The following is a 17874-nucleotide window of genomic DNA, read 5'->3' as shown; positions in this document are numbered from 1 at the left end:
CAGAGGGTGGTGCGGACAGCCTAGTACATAACACGGGCCATACTCCCTGCCATCCAGGAACTCTATATCAGGTGGTGTGAAAGGAAGGCCCGGAAAATCATTAGACTCCAACCACCCAAGACATAGACTATTTGTTCTCTCTGCTTCCGCACGGGCAGCAGTACCAGTGCATAAAGTCTGACACCAACAGGCTCCTGAACAGATTCTATTCCCATAAGACCGCTAACTAAATAGCTACACAGACTGAGTTGAGTTGTCTGCACACGTACAGGGCCCTACACACTACTCCACACAAACACTCACTCCATCATTTGCTCACAAACATTTACACTGACTCTAAACACACTCACATCATCATATACCCTGCTGCTACTCTGTTTATCATATATCCTGATGGCTAGTCACCTTACCCCTATACATATCTACCTCTATAGACACAATATCCCTGCACATTTGTTAATATGGTACTGGAACTGATCCTGTATATATTGTAGTATGCTTGCTTTATCGTGTTCTTGTTTTTATATATGTCGTGTTTTGATTTAACGTTATTTTTAGTATTACATAGTTATTGATAACTGCATTGTTGGGTTTTGAGTTTGCAAGAAAAAGGAATTTCACTGTACTTGTACATGTGACGTTGAAATGTGAAACTTAATGGGCGAGTCCCAATGTGCTGCAGGTCAAACTGTATTAAAAAGCCACAGATGATAGAATACATTTTAATGCGCAACACTCAACATGTGTAGCCCTGCGGCGGTGACCAGGCCGCTCCAACTCGCAGTTCACCACGGCCATAAACGGTCAATGGTGCTGGACGGCTTTGTGTCTGGCGGTCGGAGGTTCAAGTCCGGAGCCAGCAGACACGAAGGACAAAAATTGCAGACAACGATTGAAACAACCCCGGAGAAGTACAAAACAATAGACGATCTACATGGACCTAGTTTGGCCACGACGGTGTATTGGCTGTTCGTGAAGGGATATGCAGATAAGAGCCATGCGATGCAGGTAAAATTAATCCCACAGTGCCTCGCTCAATTTCTGCTACTCTCTCATCCAAGTATGGCCAGCTGCGTACGTGTAGGGAGTGCACGTAATCGAGGGAATTAAATGATATCGACGTCATTTTTAACGACGCATACTAAGAAGCTAAATTCGATTTTCAATCACAATTATAATTCATGTGAGTTTAAGAATGTTGCTCTTATTAAACTCTCCAGATCATTTTCCATGAAAGGATGTTGATGTAACTTAATTTGACGACTGCTATGATTAAGCAATAAGGCCCGAGGTGTGGTATATACCACAAACCCCTGAGGTGCCTTATTTCTATAAACTGGTGACCAACGTAATTAGAACAGTAATTATTTTTTGGGGTCATTCAGGTGGTACATGGTCTGCCGTTATTTTGTGACAGATGTTAAGACTACAAACCGTTATAAATGGCCTATTTGCGAGATTTACTTATTTCAATAGGCATAGGCTACTGACTAAAATCTGGGTTTATAAATGCAATTCAATTTTGACATGGTTTGCTGAGCTAGATGCAGGTAGTCCAACATCTAATTTCAGGGGAAAGTCCACAATGAAACGGACATTAAATGTGTAGAATGATACGTTTTCAATAGAGCTGTGACCATGATCACAATTGATAACTGCAGCACTCTCTCAACCAGTGCTTTTTATTTCAATCTCACCTCCGCCAATTCAATGAATTTATACTATTGTTACACAAAAATATGGTAGAAGAATACCTTTTACTCAATCAAGAAACAGTACGTAAACACCAGTACCTGGTTTCCCTTACCTATTGAAATCAAGAAGGAAATAACAATGGTGAAATAGACCAGTTTACTGCTGTGCAATGTTACATGTACAGTTGAAGTCGGAAGATTACATACACCTTAGCCAAATACATTTAAACTCAGTTTTACACAATTCCTGACATTTAATCCTAGTAAAAATTCCCTGTCTTAGGTCAGTTAGGATCACCACTTTATTTTAAGAATGTGAAATGTCAGAATAATAGGAGAGAGTGATTAATTTGAGCTTTCATTTCTTTCATCACATTCCTAGTGGGTCAGAAGTTTATTTAGTAGCATTGCTTTTAAATTGTTTAACTTGGGTCAAATGTTTTGGGGAGCCTTCCACAAGCTTCCCACAATAAGTTGGGTGAATTCCTCCTGACAGAGCTGGTGTAACTGAGTCCGGTTTGTAGGACTCCTTGCTCGCACACGCTTTTTCAGTTCTACTCAGAAATTTTCTATAGGATTGAGGTCAGGGCTTTGTGATGGCCACTCCAATACCTTGACTTTGTTGTCCTTAAGCCATTTTGCCACAACTTTGGAAGTATGCTTGGGGTCATTGTCCATTTGGAAGATCCATTTGCGATCAAGCTTTAACTTCCTGACTGATGTCTTGAGATGTTGCTTCAATATATCCACATAATTTTCCTCCCTCATGATGCCATCTATTTTGTGAAGTGCACCAGTCCCTCTTGCAGCAAAGCACCCCCACAACATGAAGCAGCCTCCCCCTTTTTCCTCCAAACATAATGATGGCCAAACAGTTCTATTTTTGTTTCATCAGACCAGAGAACATTTCTCCAAAAAGTACAATTTTTGTCCCCATGTACAGTTGCAAACCGTAGTCTGGCTTTTTTTATGGCGGTTTTGGAGCAGTGGCTTCTTCCTTGCTGAGCGGCCTTTCAGGTTATGTCGATATCGGACTCATTTTACTGTGGATATAGATACTTTTGTACCTGTTTCCTTCAGCATCTTCACAAGGTTTGATGGGATTGATTTGCTATTTTCGTACCAAAATACGTTAATCTCTAGGAGACAGAACGCGTCTCCTTCCTGAGCGGTATGACAGCTGCGTGGTCCCATGGTGTTTATACTTGCGTACTATTGTTTGTACAGATGAACGTGGTACCTTCAGGCATTTGGAAATTGCTCCCAAGGATGAACCAGACTTGTGGAGGTCTACAATTTTTTTCTGAGGTCTTGGCTGATTTCTTTTGATTTTCCCATGATGTCAAGCAAAGAGGCACTGAGTTTGAAGGTAGGCCTTGAGATACATCCACAGGTACACCTCCAATTGACTCAAATGATGTCAATTAGCCTATCAGAAGCTTCTAAAACCATGACATCATTTTCTGGAATTTTCCAAGCTGTTTAAAGGCACAGCCAACTTAGTGTATGTAAACTTCTGACCCACTGGAATATTGATACAGTGAAATAATCTGTCTGTAAACAATTGTTGGAAAAGGTACTTGTGTCATGCACAAAGTAGATGTCCTAACCGACTTGCCAAAACTATAGTTTGTTAACAAGAAATTTGTGGAGTGGTTGAAAAACGAGTTTTAATGACTCCAAGCTAAGTGTATGTAAGCTTCCAACTTCAACTGTACCTGTATGTATATCAATAAAGACTAGGGTAGGCCAATCTAGTTTGTACATTTTCTTAATTTAAATAAAAGATTAAGGTGGTTCTGGAAGTATTCTCAGGGCGATTATTAGGTTGTATAAACATGAGTGCTTTCCCCCCACAATGCCACAAATGATCAGTCATTTTGACACATGCGAGATGTCGTTTTCTATAATTCTATTTGTACTTATGAATTGACCATGTTAAATATGACTGTACTTCTTTATTTGTTAGAAGTTAGCTCACAGAATTAAAGGTTTTCAAGCCTTGTGCAACTTGTTTTCCCTTCACAAACCACGGGCCGGACCAAACCGAAAGCATAATTGGCAGCAGGGGTGATCCAGTCATAACATTTGGAATTTAGTAGTACTGTGTAGAAAGCCAGTACCTATGGTGGTTAAATCATTTCACATCCATCAAATTGATCAACTGTAGCTCAGTTGATAGAGCATGGCGCTTGTAATGCCAGGGTTGTGGGTTCGATTCCCACGGGGGGCCAGTATGTAAAAATGTAATAAAAATGTATGCACTCTACTGTAAGTCGCTCTGGATAAGAGCGTCTGCTAAATGACTAAATGTAAAATCATAGCATATTATTTAGGAGGTCAAATTGGCTCTGATATTGGTGGGATCATGACCCCCAAAGTTATGCACCTGGATGGTTTATTAAACTAGAGGTTGATTTGACTAATTAGGTTAATAAGTAGTTTATATACTGTTATTTTTAGTAAATATACACTGTGTACAAAACATTAAGAGAACCTTCCTAATATTGAGCCCACCTCCTTTTTCCCTCAGAACAGCCTCAATTTGTCAGTGCATGGACTACAAGGTGTCAAAAGCATTCCACAGGGATGCTGGCCCACGTTGACTCCAATGATTCCCACAGTTAGGTCAAGCTGGCTGGATGTGCTTTGGGTGGTGGACCATTCTTGATACACACAGGAAACTGTTGAGAGTGAAAAACACAGCAGCGTTGCAGTTCTTGACACGCTCAAACCGGTTAAACTGTCACCTACTACAATACCCTGTTCAAAGGCACTTAAATATTTTGTGTTGCCCATTCACCCTCTGAATGGCACACATACACAATCCATGTCTCAAGGCTTAAAAATCCTTCTTTAACCTGTCTCCTCCCCTTCATCTACACTGATTGAAGTGGATTTAACAGGTAATATCAATAAGGGATCATAGTTTTCACCTGGACTTATCTGGTCAGTTTGTCATGGAAAGAGTAGGTGTTCCTAATGTTTCTTATACTCGGTGTATATTTTGTGAATCATTAATTCATATTAAATATAATAATATAGGACTTTCTCACTGCATTTCCAACATCTTTGTGTACATTTCCAGAATCAAATATCTTCTCTTTGCCCCCAACCCAGGTTGAACACAAGAAACTGTACGGGCCCATCTGGCGCTCGCGGTTCGGCCCGTTTGATGTGGTGAACGTGGCGTCTCCAGAGCTTATATCCCAGGTGATCCGTCAGGAGGGCCGCTACCCGGTCCGGACAGAGCTGCCACACTGGAAGGAGTACCGCGATATGAGGGGACAGGCCTATGGACTCCATGTGGAGTGAGTGGCCGATGAACCACGTCAAGGACTATTCCTAGATTGGGTGTAGGAAAGGGAATGAATAATACTTACGCCCACTGTTCCCTCATTTTTTGGGGCACTGAGGAAATATTTGCTCGTGAGCGGAAACGTTAATGTTGTGAGGATTTTGTGAAACTTCCGGCACATGTTTACAGTAAACACTGCGGCTGTACCTTTACAGTTTTAGACAGTAGCCAATAGGCTATTGTGGCTATTTGAGGATAATGTAGGCCTACCAACAAAACCAATGGCACAAATCCCATAACATTTTCACATGGAAATAGCTTTTGATTTCTGTGATACAGCCTACAGTGACATATATGTGATGTTCAATGCAGGCCTATATTGCATTCGATTTTTAATAACATTTTTACATTATGAAACGCTTGATATTAATAATGTTTTACTTGGTCTGTGACACTAGGGTGACAGTACAGTGTATTGTATGATGCAAGAAACCACTTTACAAAATACAATTTATTATTATTATTACCACACAGCGACTTAGACAATGTAGGATATGCAAGCATGTCTCAAAATACAACACTGCCCCTTTAATTAAGATGTAAGCTTTTAAGCTGATTAGCTTTTCAAAGAGAGCTTGAAATGTGGCCTCCACGTTTTGTGCTCTTGTAGGAAGCAGTAACTCCCCATTGCTGACCTATATTTAAGCAATAAGGCACCTCGGGGGTTGTGGTATATGGCCAATATACCACGGCTAAGGGATGTTCTTTTGCACAGCGTGGAGTGCCTGCATACAGCCTTTAGCCGTGGTATATTGGCCATATACCACAATCTCTGAGGTGCCTTATTGCTATTATAAACTGGTTACCAACGTAATTAGAGCAGTAAAAATAAATGTTTTGTCATACTCATGGTATACGGTCTGATATATACCACGCTTGTCAGCCAATCAGCATTCAGGGCTCGAACCAGCCAGTTTATAATTATCAATAACTGGGCAAATAACTCGCTAACTAGCAAAGAATATCAACAAATGTGCACATGCGTGCTCTGAATTGATCTGAAAAGTGCTCATGGGCTACCATCCCACCAAAATAATTATACTCTGCTGCACACTGGCTCTGCCTACAACTAAATCACAGACTCAATCTTGCAAAGTTAGATTTGTTTTGTTGCATTAAAAAGGGCTACGTGGAGTGCCTGGATACAGCCCTTAGCCATGGTATATTGGCCATATACCACAAACCCCCGAGGTGCCTTATTGTTATTATAAACTGGTTACCAACGTAATTATATACGGTCTGATATACCACGGCTGTCAGCCAATCAGCATTCAAGGCTCGAACCACCCAGTTAATAATTTGATTCAATCACAGAAAAAACGGTAATCTATATAGTGCAAACTAATGCGGCGAACTCAGTGAAGTTCAATCTCTTGCGTCTCTGCATGGCATTTCTTCTGCGCGGCATTCTGGAGGAGGTGCGCAGCTTAGAGGGAACATTGCTTACACCCTATGCTTCACAGATACACTATGACAGTTATTGGTAATAAATCATTGCCTTGGGTAAAAGCAATGATGGTCTGGTTTGAGGAAACCCTAACTCTACAGGTAAACTTGTTTCAGTAGTACCTCCACCTCCAACATTATCAATCTAACCTACAGGTAACTGCCAAAATAAAGGAAACGCCAACATAGCGTCTTAATGGGGCATTGGGCCACCACTAGTCGCCAGAAAAGCTTGAATGCGTCTTGGCATAGATTCTACAAGTGTCTGGAACTCAATTGGAGGGATTTGACACCATTATTCCATGAGAAATTCCATCATTTGGTGTTTTGTTGATGGTGGTGGAAAACGCCGTCTCGGGCGCTGCTCTATAATCTTCCATAAGTGTTCAATTGGGTTGAGATCTGGGATGTTCATTGCTTACTTAACTCAGCAACCACACCTGTGTGGAAGCAGCTGCTTTTGCTTTTAATATACTTTGTATCCTTTAATATACTTTGTATCCTTTAAGTTTTTTCCTTTATTTTGGCCGTTACCTGTAGATATACCTCTACCCCTTTATTCTGAATATCTACTGTAGATTCACTGTCTGTCTGCTGTCTCCTGTCCCCTCCTCTCCTCTCCTACAGTAAAGGCCCACAGTGGTACCGTATCCGTAGTGTCCTGAATCCAAAGATGCTGAAGCTAGCGGAGGTATCTGCGTACGCGCCTGTCATCCACCAGGTGGTAGGGGACCTGCTACAGCGTATTGAGACGCTCCGCCTCCGCAGTCAGGACCACACCACCGTACCAGACCTCGCCGCAGAGCTCTACAAGTTTGGCTTTGAAGGTGTGATATCATTGGTTCATTCAGTGTTTTTTATGCTTTTAACCCCTTCAGAAACACACACACACCCAGTGGGGTTGGAAGCCAGAGTCTGCCACAGTCAGCAGCTTAGGTAAAGTGCCTTGCTCAGGGACACAACGGCAGGAGATGGCATCTAGGATACCGAGAATCCTACCAGCTCTGTGTAGTCATTGTTCACTGTGTTCTCTCCGTCCCTGCAGGGATCTCTTCCATCCTGTTTGAGACACGGCTGGGTTGTCTGCAGGAGGAGATCCCTAAGGACACGCTGAGGTTCATCGCTGCAGCCAACGACATGCTAACCCTGTCTGAGACCGTCCTCTTCCTCCCGCTCTGGACACGCAACGTCCTGCCCTACTGGAAACGATTTATCCAAGCCTGGGACGACCTGGTGAATGTAGGTATGTTTGTAAATAATGTCAGGGGCTCCTTCTATTGAGCGACAAGCGGACTTAAATGTGTAGGTGGAAAGTAGACATGGTAGGTTTGACCTCCACAATGCAAGCGTACGATTATTTCTATTGCACAATAGCTTGCCCTGTCACTTGCACGTCAGCCACTGTCAACCGCTAAGCACTGTTGAGAAGTGTCGGAAATCGCAGACCTATGTGGGAACTTTGTTAACCTCTCTGGGAAATGTGGGACGCTAGCGTCCCACCCGCGGGACACACTATTCAATAGCCAGTGAAATAGCAGGGCGGCAAATTCAAAACAACAAAAATCTCATAATTCAAATTTCTCAAACATACAACTATTATATCCCATTTTAAAGATACACTTCTCGTTAATCCAACCACATTGTCCGATTTCAAAAAGGCTTTACGGTGAAAGCATAACATTAGATTATGTTAGGACAGCGCCGAGACAAGAAAAACCACACAGACGTTTTCCAAGCAAGGAGAGGCGTCACAAAAAACAGAAATGCAGCTAAAATTAATCACTAACCTTTGATGATCTTCATCAGATGGCACTCATAGGACTTCATGTTACACAATACATGTATGTTTTGCTCGATAAAGTTCATATTTATATAAAAAAAAAACATTTTACATTGGCGTGTAATGTTCAGAAATGTTTTGCCTCAATTTACAGAAATACTCATCATAAACGTTGATAAAATATTAAACTGTTATTCAAAGAATTATATATACACTTATCCTTAATGCAACCGCTGTGTCAGATTTCCCAAAAACTTTACAGCGGAAGCACACGTTGCAATAATCTGAGTACAGCGCTCAGACAACAACAACAAGCAATACAGATACCCGCCATTTTGGAGTCAACTAAAATCAGAAACAGCATTATAAATATTCACTTACCTTTGATGATCTTCATCAGAATGCACTCCCAGGAATCCCAGTTCCACAATAAATGTTTGTTTTGCTCGATAAAGTCCATAATCTATGTCCAAATACCTCCTTTTTGTTCGGGCGTTTAGTCCACTACTCCAAATGCAGGAAGCGCGCGCAAAATGTCACGACGAAAAGTAAAAAAAAGTTATATTTACGTTCGTAGAAACATGTCAAATGATGTATAGCATCAATCATTAGGATGTTTTTATCATAAATCTTCAGTAATATTCCAACCGGACAATTCCAATGTCTTCAGAAAAGAAAAGGAACACAGCTAACTCTCACGTGAGTGCGCGCCACTGAACTCATGTCATTCTCTCAGTCATCTGACTCCAGGACCTCTTATTCTCTCCCTATTCACAGTAGAAGCATGAAACAACGTTCTAAAGACTGTTGACATCTAGTGGAAGCCTTAGGAAGTGCAAAATGACCCCACAGACACTGGATAGGGAATCACTTGAAAAACTACAAACCACTTCCTGGTTGGATTTTTTTCTCAGGTTTTTGCCTGCCATATGAGTTCTGTTATACTCACAGACATCATTCAAATAGTTTTAGAAACCTCAGAGTGTTTTCTATCCAAATCTACTAATAGTATGAATATCCTACCTTCTGGGCCCGAGTAGCAGGCAGTTTAATTTGGGCACATTATTCGTCTGAATTTCCGAATACTGCCCCCTGTCACCAAGAAGTTAATGTGGGAGGCAACTCGTCTGCCTAGGGAGACTAACTTTTGAGCTATGTTCAGTATTGAGACTCATTTTGTGTGTGTGTGTTTGTCTGCGCCCCCTACCTGAATGTGTGTGTTCATTGATTTCTACATAAACCCTCAGCTCAACGTCTCATTGACCATAAGTTGGCGCAGATGGATGCCCAGGTGCTGGCTGGGAAGCAGGTGGACGGGATGTATCTCACCTACCTGCTGTCCTGTGATAAACTGACCCTGGGAGAGGTGTACATCAGCATCACAGAGCTGTTGCTGGGTGGAGTGGACACGGTGAGAGGAGAGGGTCATGGGAGGTCATACAGAAAGGAGGGTGGTGCCATTCATAACAGCAAGGTCACGTTCAGTAGGGTACACCGTAAACAAACCTTTTGAAATGGAAAACGAACACGTGAATTTCTCATTGGCAAAATTATATTATTTCCTCTACATTTCAAAATGTTTTATTCTGTTTTGTGCCTACTGGACATGTCCTAGGGAATGGGGGAAGTGATGGAGTCAGAGGCTTTTGTAGGGTGGAGGTGTATTTTGGCTTTAAGATTACACGATTCTCCCCAGGCCATAAATACTGAAACCATTTGCTTTAGTTTGTAGACATATATTTGCGGCGTAACTTTGTATTTATTTTAGAGGGTACAAAATGCTCTCACATACACTCACATAACCACAGACAGATACACAGTAACCATACAAACACTAAATCAAATCAAATGTATTTATATAGCCCTTCTTACATCAGCTGATATCTCAAAGTGCTGTACAGAAACCCAGCCTAAAACCCCAAACAGCAAGTAATGCAGGTGTAGAAGCACGGTGGCTAGGAAAAACTCCCTAGAAAGGCCAAAACCTAGGAAGAAACCTGAGAGGAACCAGGCTATGAGGGGTGGCCAGTCCTCTTCTGGCTGTGCCGTGCGGAGATTATAACAGAACATGGCCAAGATGTTCAAATGTTCATAAATGACCAGCATGGTCAAATAATAATAATCACAGTGGTTGTCGAGGGTGCAACAAGTCAGCACCTCAATAGTAAATGTCAGTTGGCTTTTCATAGCCGATCATGGAGAGTAACTCTACCGCTCCTGCTGTCTCTAGAGAGTTGAAAACAGCAGGTCTGGGACAGGTAGCACGTCCGGTGAACAGGTCAGGGTTCCATAGCCGCAGGCAGAACAGTTGAAACTGGAGCAGCAGCACGGCCAGGTGGACTGGGGACAGCAAGGAGTCATCATGTCAGGTAGTCCTGAGGCATGGTCCTAGAGCTCAGGTCCTCCGAGAGAGAAAGAAAAAAGAGAGAATTAGAGAGAGCATACTTAAAATCACACAGGACACCGGATAAGACAGGAGAAATACTCCAGATATAACAGACTGACCCTAGCCCCCCGACACATAAACTACTGCAGCATAAATACTGGAGGCTGTGACAGGAGGGGTCAGGAGACACAGTGGCCCCATTTGATGATACCCCCGGACAGGGCCAAACAGGCAGGATATAACCCCACCCACTTTGCCAAAGCACAGCCCCCACAACACTAGAGGGATATATTCAACCACCAACTTACCATCCTGAGACAAGGCCGAGTATAGCCCACAAAGATCGCCGCCACGGCACAACCCAAGGGGGGGCGCCAACCCAGACAGGAAGACCACGTCAGTGACTCAACCCACTCAATTGACGCACCCCTCCTAGGGACAGCATGGAAGAACACCAGTAAGCCAGTGACTCAGCCCCTGTAATAGGGTTAGAGGCAGAGAATCCTAGTGGAGAGAGGGGAACCGGCCAGGCAGAGACAGCAAGGGCGGTTCGTTGCTCCAGTGCCTTTCTGTTCACCTTCACACTCCTGGGCCAGACTACACTCAATCATTGGACCTACTGAAGAGATGAGTCTTCAGTAAAGACTTAAAGGTTGAGACCGAGTCTGCGTCTCTCACATGGGTAGGCAGACCGTTCCATAAAAATGGAGCTCTATAGGAGAAAGCCCTGCCTCCAGGTGTTTGCTTAAAAATTCTAGGGACAATTAGGAGGCCTGCGTCTTGTGACCGTAGCGTACGTGTAGGTATGTACGGCAGGACCAAATCGGAAAGATGGGTAGGAGCAAGCCCATGTAATGCTTTGATGGTTAGCAGTAAAACCTTGAAATCAGCCCTTGCCTTAACAGGAAGCCAGTGTAGGGAGGCTAGCACTGGAGTAATATGATCAACATTTTTGGTTCTAGTCAGGATTCTAGCAGCCGTATTTAGCACTAACTGAAGTTTATTTAGTGCTTTATCTGGGTGGCCGGAAAGTAGAGCATTGCAGTAGTCCAACCTAGAAGTAACAAAAGCATGGATTAATTTTTCTGCATCATTTTTGCAATGTAACGTAGATGGAAAAAAGCTGTCCTTGAAACAGTCTTGATAAACCAGGCCAGAACTTGTTCGTGTAGACCTGCCTGGATGCATTTCCTGGTGCAGTCTGGTCTTGTCTTTGCTTGTCTTTGTTGCTTTCTGGGATCTGTTGCTGGATAAAACACAAGCCTCGGGCTCCATTTATTCAACCTTTGTTACATCATGGAGATAAATGTGTTTTTCTCACTGGAAATCGGTGTTCTCATTTGAGATGGTCTTGTTCAATGATTAGATGTCACTTGAATTGATCTACTGTTCCAAAGTCATTTCCTCTGCTGCTTTTATGATGAATTGATGTCAATAAATGTTGATGATCACTGATAACTTGTCTCTCATACAGCCTCCACCACTCTCTCAACTTTGAATAATTTTTTTTTTGAAACATCAGCACTTTAATTGTCCAAGTCAAATTTCCCCTCAGGGACGATAAAGTATACTGAACAAAAATCTAAAACGCAACAATTTCAAAGGTTTTACAGAGAACAGTTCATATAAGGAAATCAGTCAATTGAAATGAATTTATTCGGCCCTAATCTATGGATTTCACATGACTGGGAATACAGATATGCATCTCTTGGTCACAGATACCTTAAAATAATAAGTAGGGCCTCCTGAGTGGCGCAGCGGTCTAAGGCACTGCAGTGCTTGAGGCGTCACTACAGATCCGGGTTCGATCCCGGGCTGTGTCGCAGCCGGCCGCGACCGGGAGACCCATGAGACGACGCATAATTGTCCCAGCGTCGTCCGGGGTAGGGGAGGGTTTGGCCAGCCAGGATGACCTTGTCCCATCGCGCTCTAGCAACTCCTGTGGCTGGCCGGGCGCACGTACTCTGATACGGTCGCCAGTTGTACTGTGTTTCCTCCGGCTAAGCGAGCAGTGTGTCAAGAAGCAGTGCAGCTTGGTAGGGTCGTGTTTCGGAGGATGCATGGCTCTCGAGCTTCGCCTCTCCTGAGTCCGTACGTAAGTTCCAGCGATGGGACAAGACTGTAACTACCAATTGGGGAGAAAAAATGGTTAAAAGTAATAAGAATATGAGAGAAAAGTAGGGGCGTGGATCAGAAAACCAGTCAGTATATTTGCCTCATGCAGCACGACACATCTCTTTCACATAGAGTTGATCAGGCTGTGGATTGTGGAATGTTATCTGACTCCTCTTCAATGGCTGTGCTAAGTTGCTGGATATGGACGGGAACTGGAACACGCTGTCATTTAGATAAGCCCAAACATGCTCAATGCGTGACATGCCTGGTGAGTATGCAAGCCATGGAAGAACTGGGACATCAGCTTCCAGGAATTGTGTACAGATCCTTGCAACATGGGGCAGTTCATTATCATGCTGAAACATGAGGTGATGGCGGCGGATGAATAGCACAACAGTGGGACTCAGGATCTCATCACGGCATCTCTGTACAGTCAAATTGCCATTGCTAAAATGCAGTTGTGTTCGTTGCCCATAGCTTATGCCATAACCCCACCGCCACCATGGGGGCACTCTGTTTACAACGTTGACATCATCAAACCGCTTATGGTAGAGAATTGAACATTCAACGCTCTGGCAACAGCTCTGGTGGACATTCCTGCAGTCAGCATACCAATTGCACGCTCCTTCAAAACTTGAGACATCTGTGGTAGTGTAGTGTGACAAAACTGCACATTTTATAACAGACTTTTATTGTCCCCAGCACAAGGTGCACCTGTGTAATGATCGTGCTGTTTAATCAGCTTCTTGATATGCCACCCCGGTCAGGTGGATGGATTATCTTGGCAAAGGAGAAATGCTCACTAGGGATGTAAACAAATTTGTGCACAACATTTGAGAGAAATAAGCTTTTTGTGAGTATGGACAATTCCTGGCATCTTTTCTTTCAACTCATAAAACATGGGACTAACACTTTACATGTTACGTTCAGATTTTTGTTCAGTATATATCATATCACTTCACTCTAAGTAAACCCCTCTTTCTTTCTATCATCCTTCTCCTTTCGCCTCAGACGTCCAACACCTTGTCGTGGGCATTGTACCAGTTGGCTCGCGACGCCGCGTCCCAGGACAGGCTGTACCGTGAGATCACGTCCGTGTGTCCGGGAAGACTGCAGCCCAGATCAGAGGACCTGAGCAGGATGCCCTACCTGAAGGCTGTCATCAAGGAGACTCTGAGGTGAACACACACACACGCACGTAGGCACGGATGCATGTACACGTACACACACACAGGTTCTGAGGTGAACACACGCACATGCGCACACACACACACACACACACACGCCAAGAACGGCGACCTGCAACTGGCCTCTTGTTTTGAGCATGCCTGGTCAAAGAGTTTGTGTGCCTGTGTGCTTGCATTTTCCTTTCCCTAATTATACTGATGATGACTGATAAGTGAGATAACATGTTGGCATTTCATCCGGAGTGCAGAGGGTCAAGGTGGAGGCATGGGGCATGCTTTTTGGATAGCTTATGTAAGGAGGGAGGGGGGGGTAGAAATGTCCTTATATAACCTGAATGGTGTGTTCAAATTAAAATTTTCACATGCTTCGTAAAGAACAGGTGTAAACTAATGCTTACGGCCCTTCCCAACAATGCAGAATACAATATATATGTTTTAATAATCATAAATAAAAAGCATTGTAACACAAGGAATACATACACAATGAGTAATATTTACTTGGCTATGTACACTGGGTACCAATACTGAGTCAATGTGCAGGGGTATGAGGTAATTGAGGTAGAGATGTACATATCGGTAGGGGTAAAGTGACCAGGCAACAGGATAGATTAGACGGAAGCAACAGCGTATGTGATGTGTGTGTGTGTGGCAAATGTGTGCCTGTGTGTACATGTTATCTGTGGGTGAGTGTGTGTATGTGTTAGAGTAAGTATGTGTCAAAAAGGTTCAATGCAGATAGTCCAGGTGAACTATTGGTGAACTAGTTAGCAGTCTTATGGCTTGGGGCTAGAAGCTGTTCAGGAGCCTTTTGCTCCCCGACTTAGCTATCCGGTACCGTTTGCCGTGCGGTAGCAGAGAGAACAGTTGATGACTTGGGTGGCTGGAGTCTTTTGACAATTTTTAGGGCCTTCCTTTGACACCGCCTGCTATAGAGGTCCTGGATGACAGGCTTATAGAAGGAAATTGGCCCCCCTCCACCTCTTCCTATATGGTCATAGCCATTTATCCTGTGTGTCCTTGATTTTCTAATGATTCAAATGCTCAATAACAACTAGGTCAGAATCACAACCTGCCATTGCCAACTCTCTGGTATTTAGGTGCATCAAAACTTTACCAAATACCAATGCGACCAGACCTGCCAACATGCACGCATTTTGCGTACCAACTACGCAATTCTCTGTCCATGTACGCAGGTAATGAATAGGGCCTGATTTTATTTACATTTTAATAAAGATATATCCACTAACATCCCAAATCTCGAGCTGCAACACACAGACATGTACAGAGTTTGTGTCAACGGACATGGAGAGTAATACATCATTATTGGACGTAGCTACCCGGTGTCTGCCCCTCCTGCTTGTTGTGATGCTGAGTTTGCCGACTGGCAGCTGTACGTAAACACATGGACAAATCCCTTTTGGACTCCGTGTGTTGTGGGAAGGTAAACACTAATGGTTTCAAGCTAACGTTAGAGAACACAAGATGGACATTCAGTGGGCTCTGAAGTGCCAGCAGTTCATTTGCTAGTGAAAGAAATGAAATGCAAATACGAAAAGTAACTGGTCGCATTTGTGCGAATGTGATGTACATTTAATTCTGCGTCCCATTAGTTGTATTTTACACGTAACATTACGAGGATCACGCAACCTGATAGACTGTAATTATGATCCACGTCACAAAAAGCATTACAAAAGTATAATCAAAAATAAATATAAACATCTTGGCATTAAAAGGAGTCGGGAGTTTAGAAGACTGCGCGATGAAAGAATAATGAGTGTCCGGTATTCGCTATAGAAGCAATGCTTCTAAAATGCGTTTGCACTAAATTTGCGAGTTGAATCTCCAATTTGCCGTGTGCGTCTGGTACTCTAAAGGGTTGGCAGGTCTGGTATACTGAACATTCCTAGCCACACAAAGGTTTATATAAGGCAGTCCTACAGAGGCTACCCATGTTGCTGAAGCTGTTCTCTCTGCAGGATGTACCCTGTAGTTCCAGGGAATGGCCGTCTCACCGTAGACAATGAAGTTGTTGTGGACAACTACTGGTTCCCAAAGAAGGTAGGGGCAGGCGATGAAGAGAGAGAGATGTTTATCTTTCTCTTTCACCTTTGTCAATACTTATGAAATCTCTATTTCTTTCCCCAAAGGATGAGATGTATTTTCTATGAAATTCTGTCAGTCGCTCTACTTCCTGTATGTCTACTACTTCCTATTCCCCTCTCTCAGACCCAGTTCCATCTGTGTCACTATGCTGCCAGTCATGACGAGGCAGAGTTTGTGGATGCAGAGTGTTTCAGGCCTGAGCGTTGGCTGAGAGGAGACCCAGAGTCGTACCAACACCACCCCTACAGCTTTATACCCTTCGGGGTGGGCGTGAGAGCCTGTGTGGGCAAGAGAGTGGCAGAGCTAGAGATGTACTTTGCCCTCTCCAGGGTGAGTAAGAGAAGTATTGAATTGAGATTTCCAAGGAATGTTGAGTAACAAAAAGCCATCAGTGTCAAAATGAAGTTACCACAGACTGTTGGAGGTGATTGTTGTTGGATTTCGTCCATCATCTGTGGTGATTTGCTAATGGTAAATCCCCAGAAGCAATCTGAGTGTGTGGGAACTTAAGTGTGCAACACTTACAACAGGTGTGACGAAACCCATTTTTATGAGCGGGGCCATATTGTGCTTTTACTATCCCAGTTGGCATGGGACGTTATAGAGACTTAATTTTATGGTTGTAAACTGATTGTCTGGTTAGAGAGACGTCAGACAACCAGGTGGCTCATTAACACTAAACCCTTGAACTTGAACTCTTGTCCCCCCTCTACAGCTGATGCAGCATTATGAGATCCAGCCAGAGGATGGGGCCCCGACCACAGAGCCCAAGACTAGAACACTGCTCATCCCATCCAAACCCATCAACCTGCGCTTCCTACCCCGAGACTGAGGAGGGTGCCAGGGAGTTATAAAAAGGGATTGACAGGAGGGTCTGGTGTTGCGCTGTGCTGTGGTAACCTCCAGTCCCCTAGATCCCCTTAAACATAGCCGATTGAAGTAGTTTGGGTGGGGGGAGGGGATGCTGAAAAATAAAGTTTGTTCATGCTACAGACAGCTATATCGGTCTGCTAATACAGGACTAGTAAAGGCCCAGTGCACTACTTTTGTGAAGAAATTATATTTTCAAATATATATACATTTTTTTATGATTTTTTAATGCAGATTTGTCATCTGGTGCTGCAGCACCCCTATTTCCTGTGGCTATGCCCTCAAATCAAATCTGATTCATACCAGGTTATTCGGAGGTGTATAACTGGGACCTTTGCTCTGTTGACCTTTACTATGAAGCTAATACATATAGATTAATCTGCCCTGTAATAAATGCAAATTGGTGTTGAGGAGAAATGTATCCCAGAGTGTGTGTGTGTGCTTGTGAATGGCATTATAATATAATATCATTAGATACTAATACACCTTGTATATATCTAGGGTATTGGCCATCAACCTTTTACTTCATTAAAAGTCTTTATGAAATGTGAACTTATGTACCCACATTGTTTCCCTATGTCCTATATTAGCATTTAACAAGTGCTGGCAACTCTGTGGTCCATACAAAGATGAAAAAAATATGGGTTTTATTTACGTTAAATATTAGTTTGTATTTGTGTTATTTATTAGGTTTAACCAAAGGGGATAAGTAAGTTGAGTGTTTAAATAAATACAGTAGGTTGCAGCTTGAAATATAGGTTTATTAATAATCAAATATAACAGTTGGCGTTGAATCATATATTTGGTTTCAACAAATGCAAAAAAAATACAAATAATTCGATTGAGAACCTAACTCATTTACTTGTAACTATTTGAAGCAATTGTTTTACAGTACATGTCACATAGCCACCAATGCTATTGGCAGATGTATCCAC

General features: G+C 43.0%; 1 protein-coding gene across 1 annotated transcript; it reads left to right on the top strand.

The window, feature by feature from the left end:
• Positions 1–468: 468 nt before the first annotated feature.
• Positions 469–17782, top strand: LOC115179454 (cytochrome P450 27C1). Its single transcript, XM_029741003.1, has 9 exons — positions 469–1008; positions 4815–5005; positions 7126–7325; positions 7544–7741; positions 9526–9689; positions 13791–13957; positions 15943–16024; positions 16193–16399; positions 16785–17782. Exons 1-9 carry the CDS (start codon positions 742–744, stop codon positions 16899–16901), a joined length of 1593 nt encoding a protein of 530 aa, XP_029596863.1. The 5' UTR covers positions 469–741; the 3' UTR covers positions 16902–17782.
• The last annotated feature ends 92 nt before the right edge of the window (positions 17783–17874 follow it).

The sequence above is a fragment of the Salmo trutta genome, chromosome 39 (genome assembly GCF_901001165.1).
Source record: "Salmo trutta chromosome 39, fSalTru1.1, whole genome shotgun sequence".
Taxonomy (NCBI): domain Eukaryota; kingdom Metazoa; phylum Chordata; class Actinopteri; order Salmoniformes; family Salmonidae; genus Salmo; species Salmo trutta.
The sequence above is the reverse complement of the archived record's forward strand: the minus strand, read 5'-3'. Positions and strand labels throughout refer to the sequence as shown.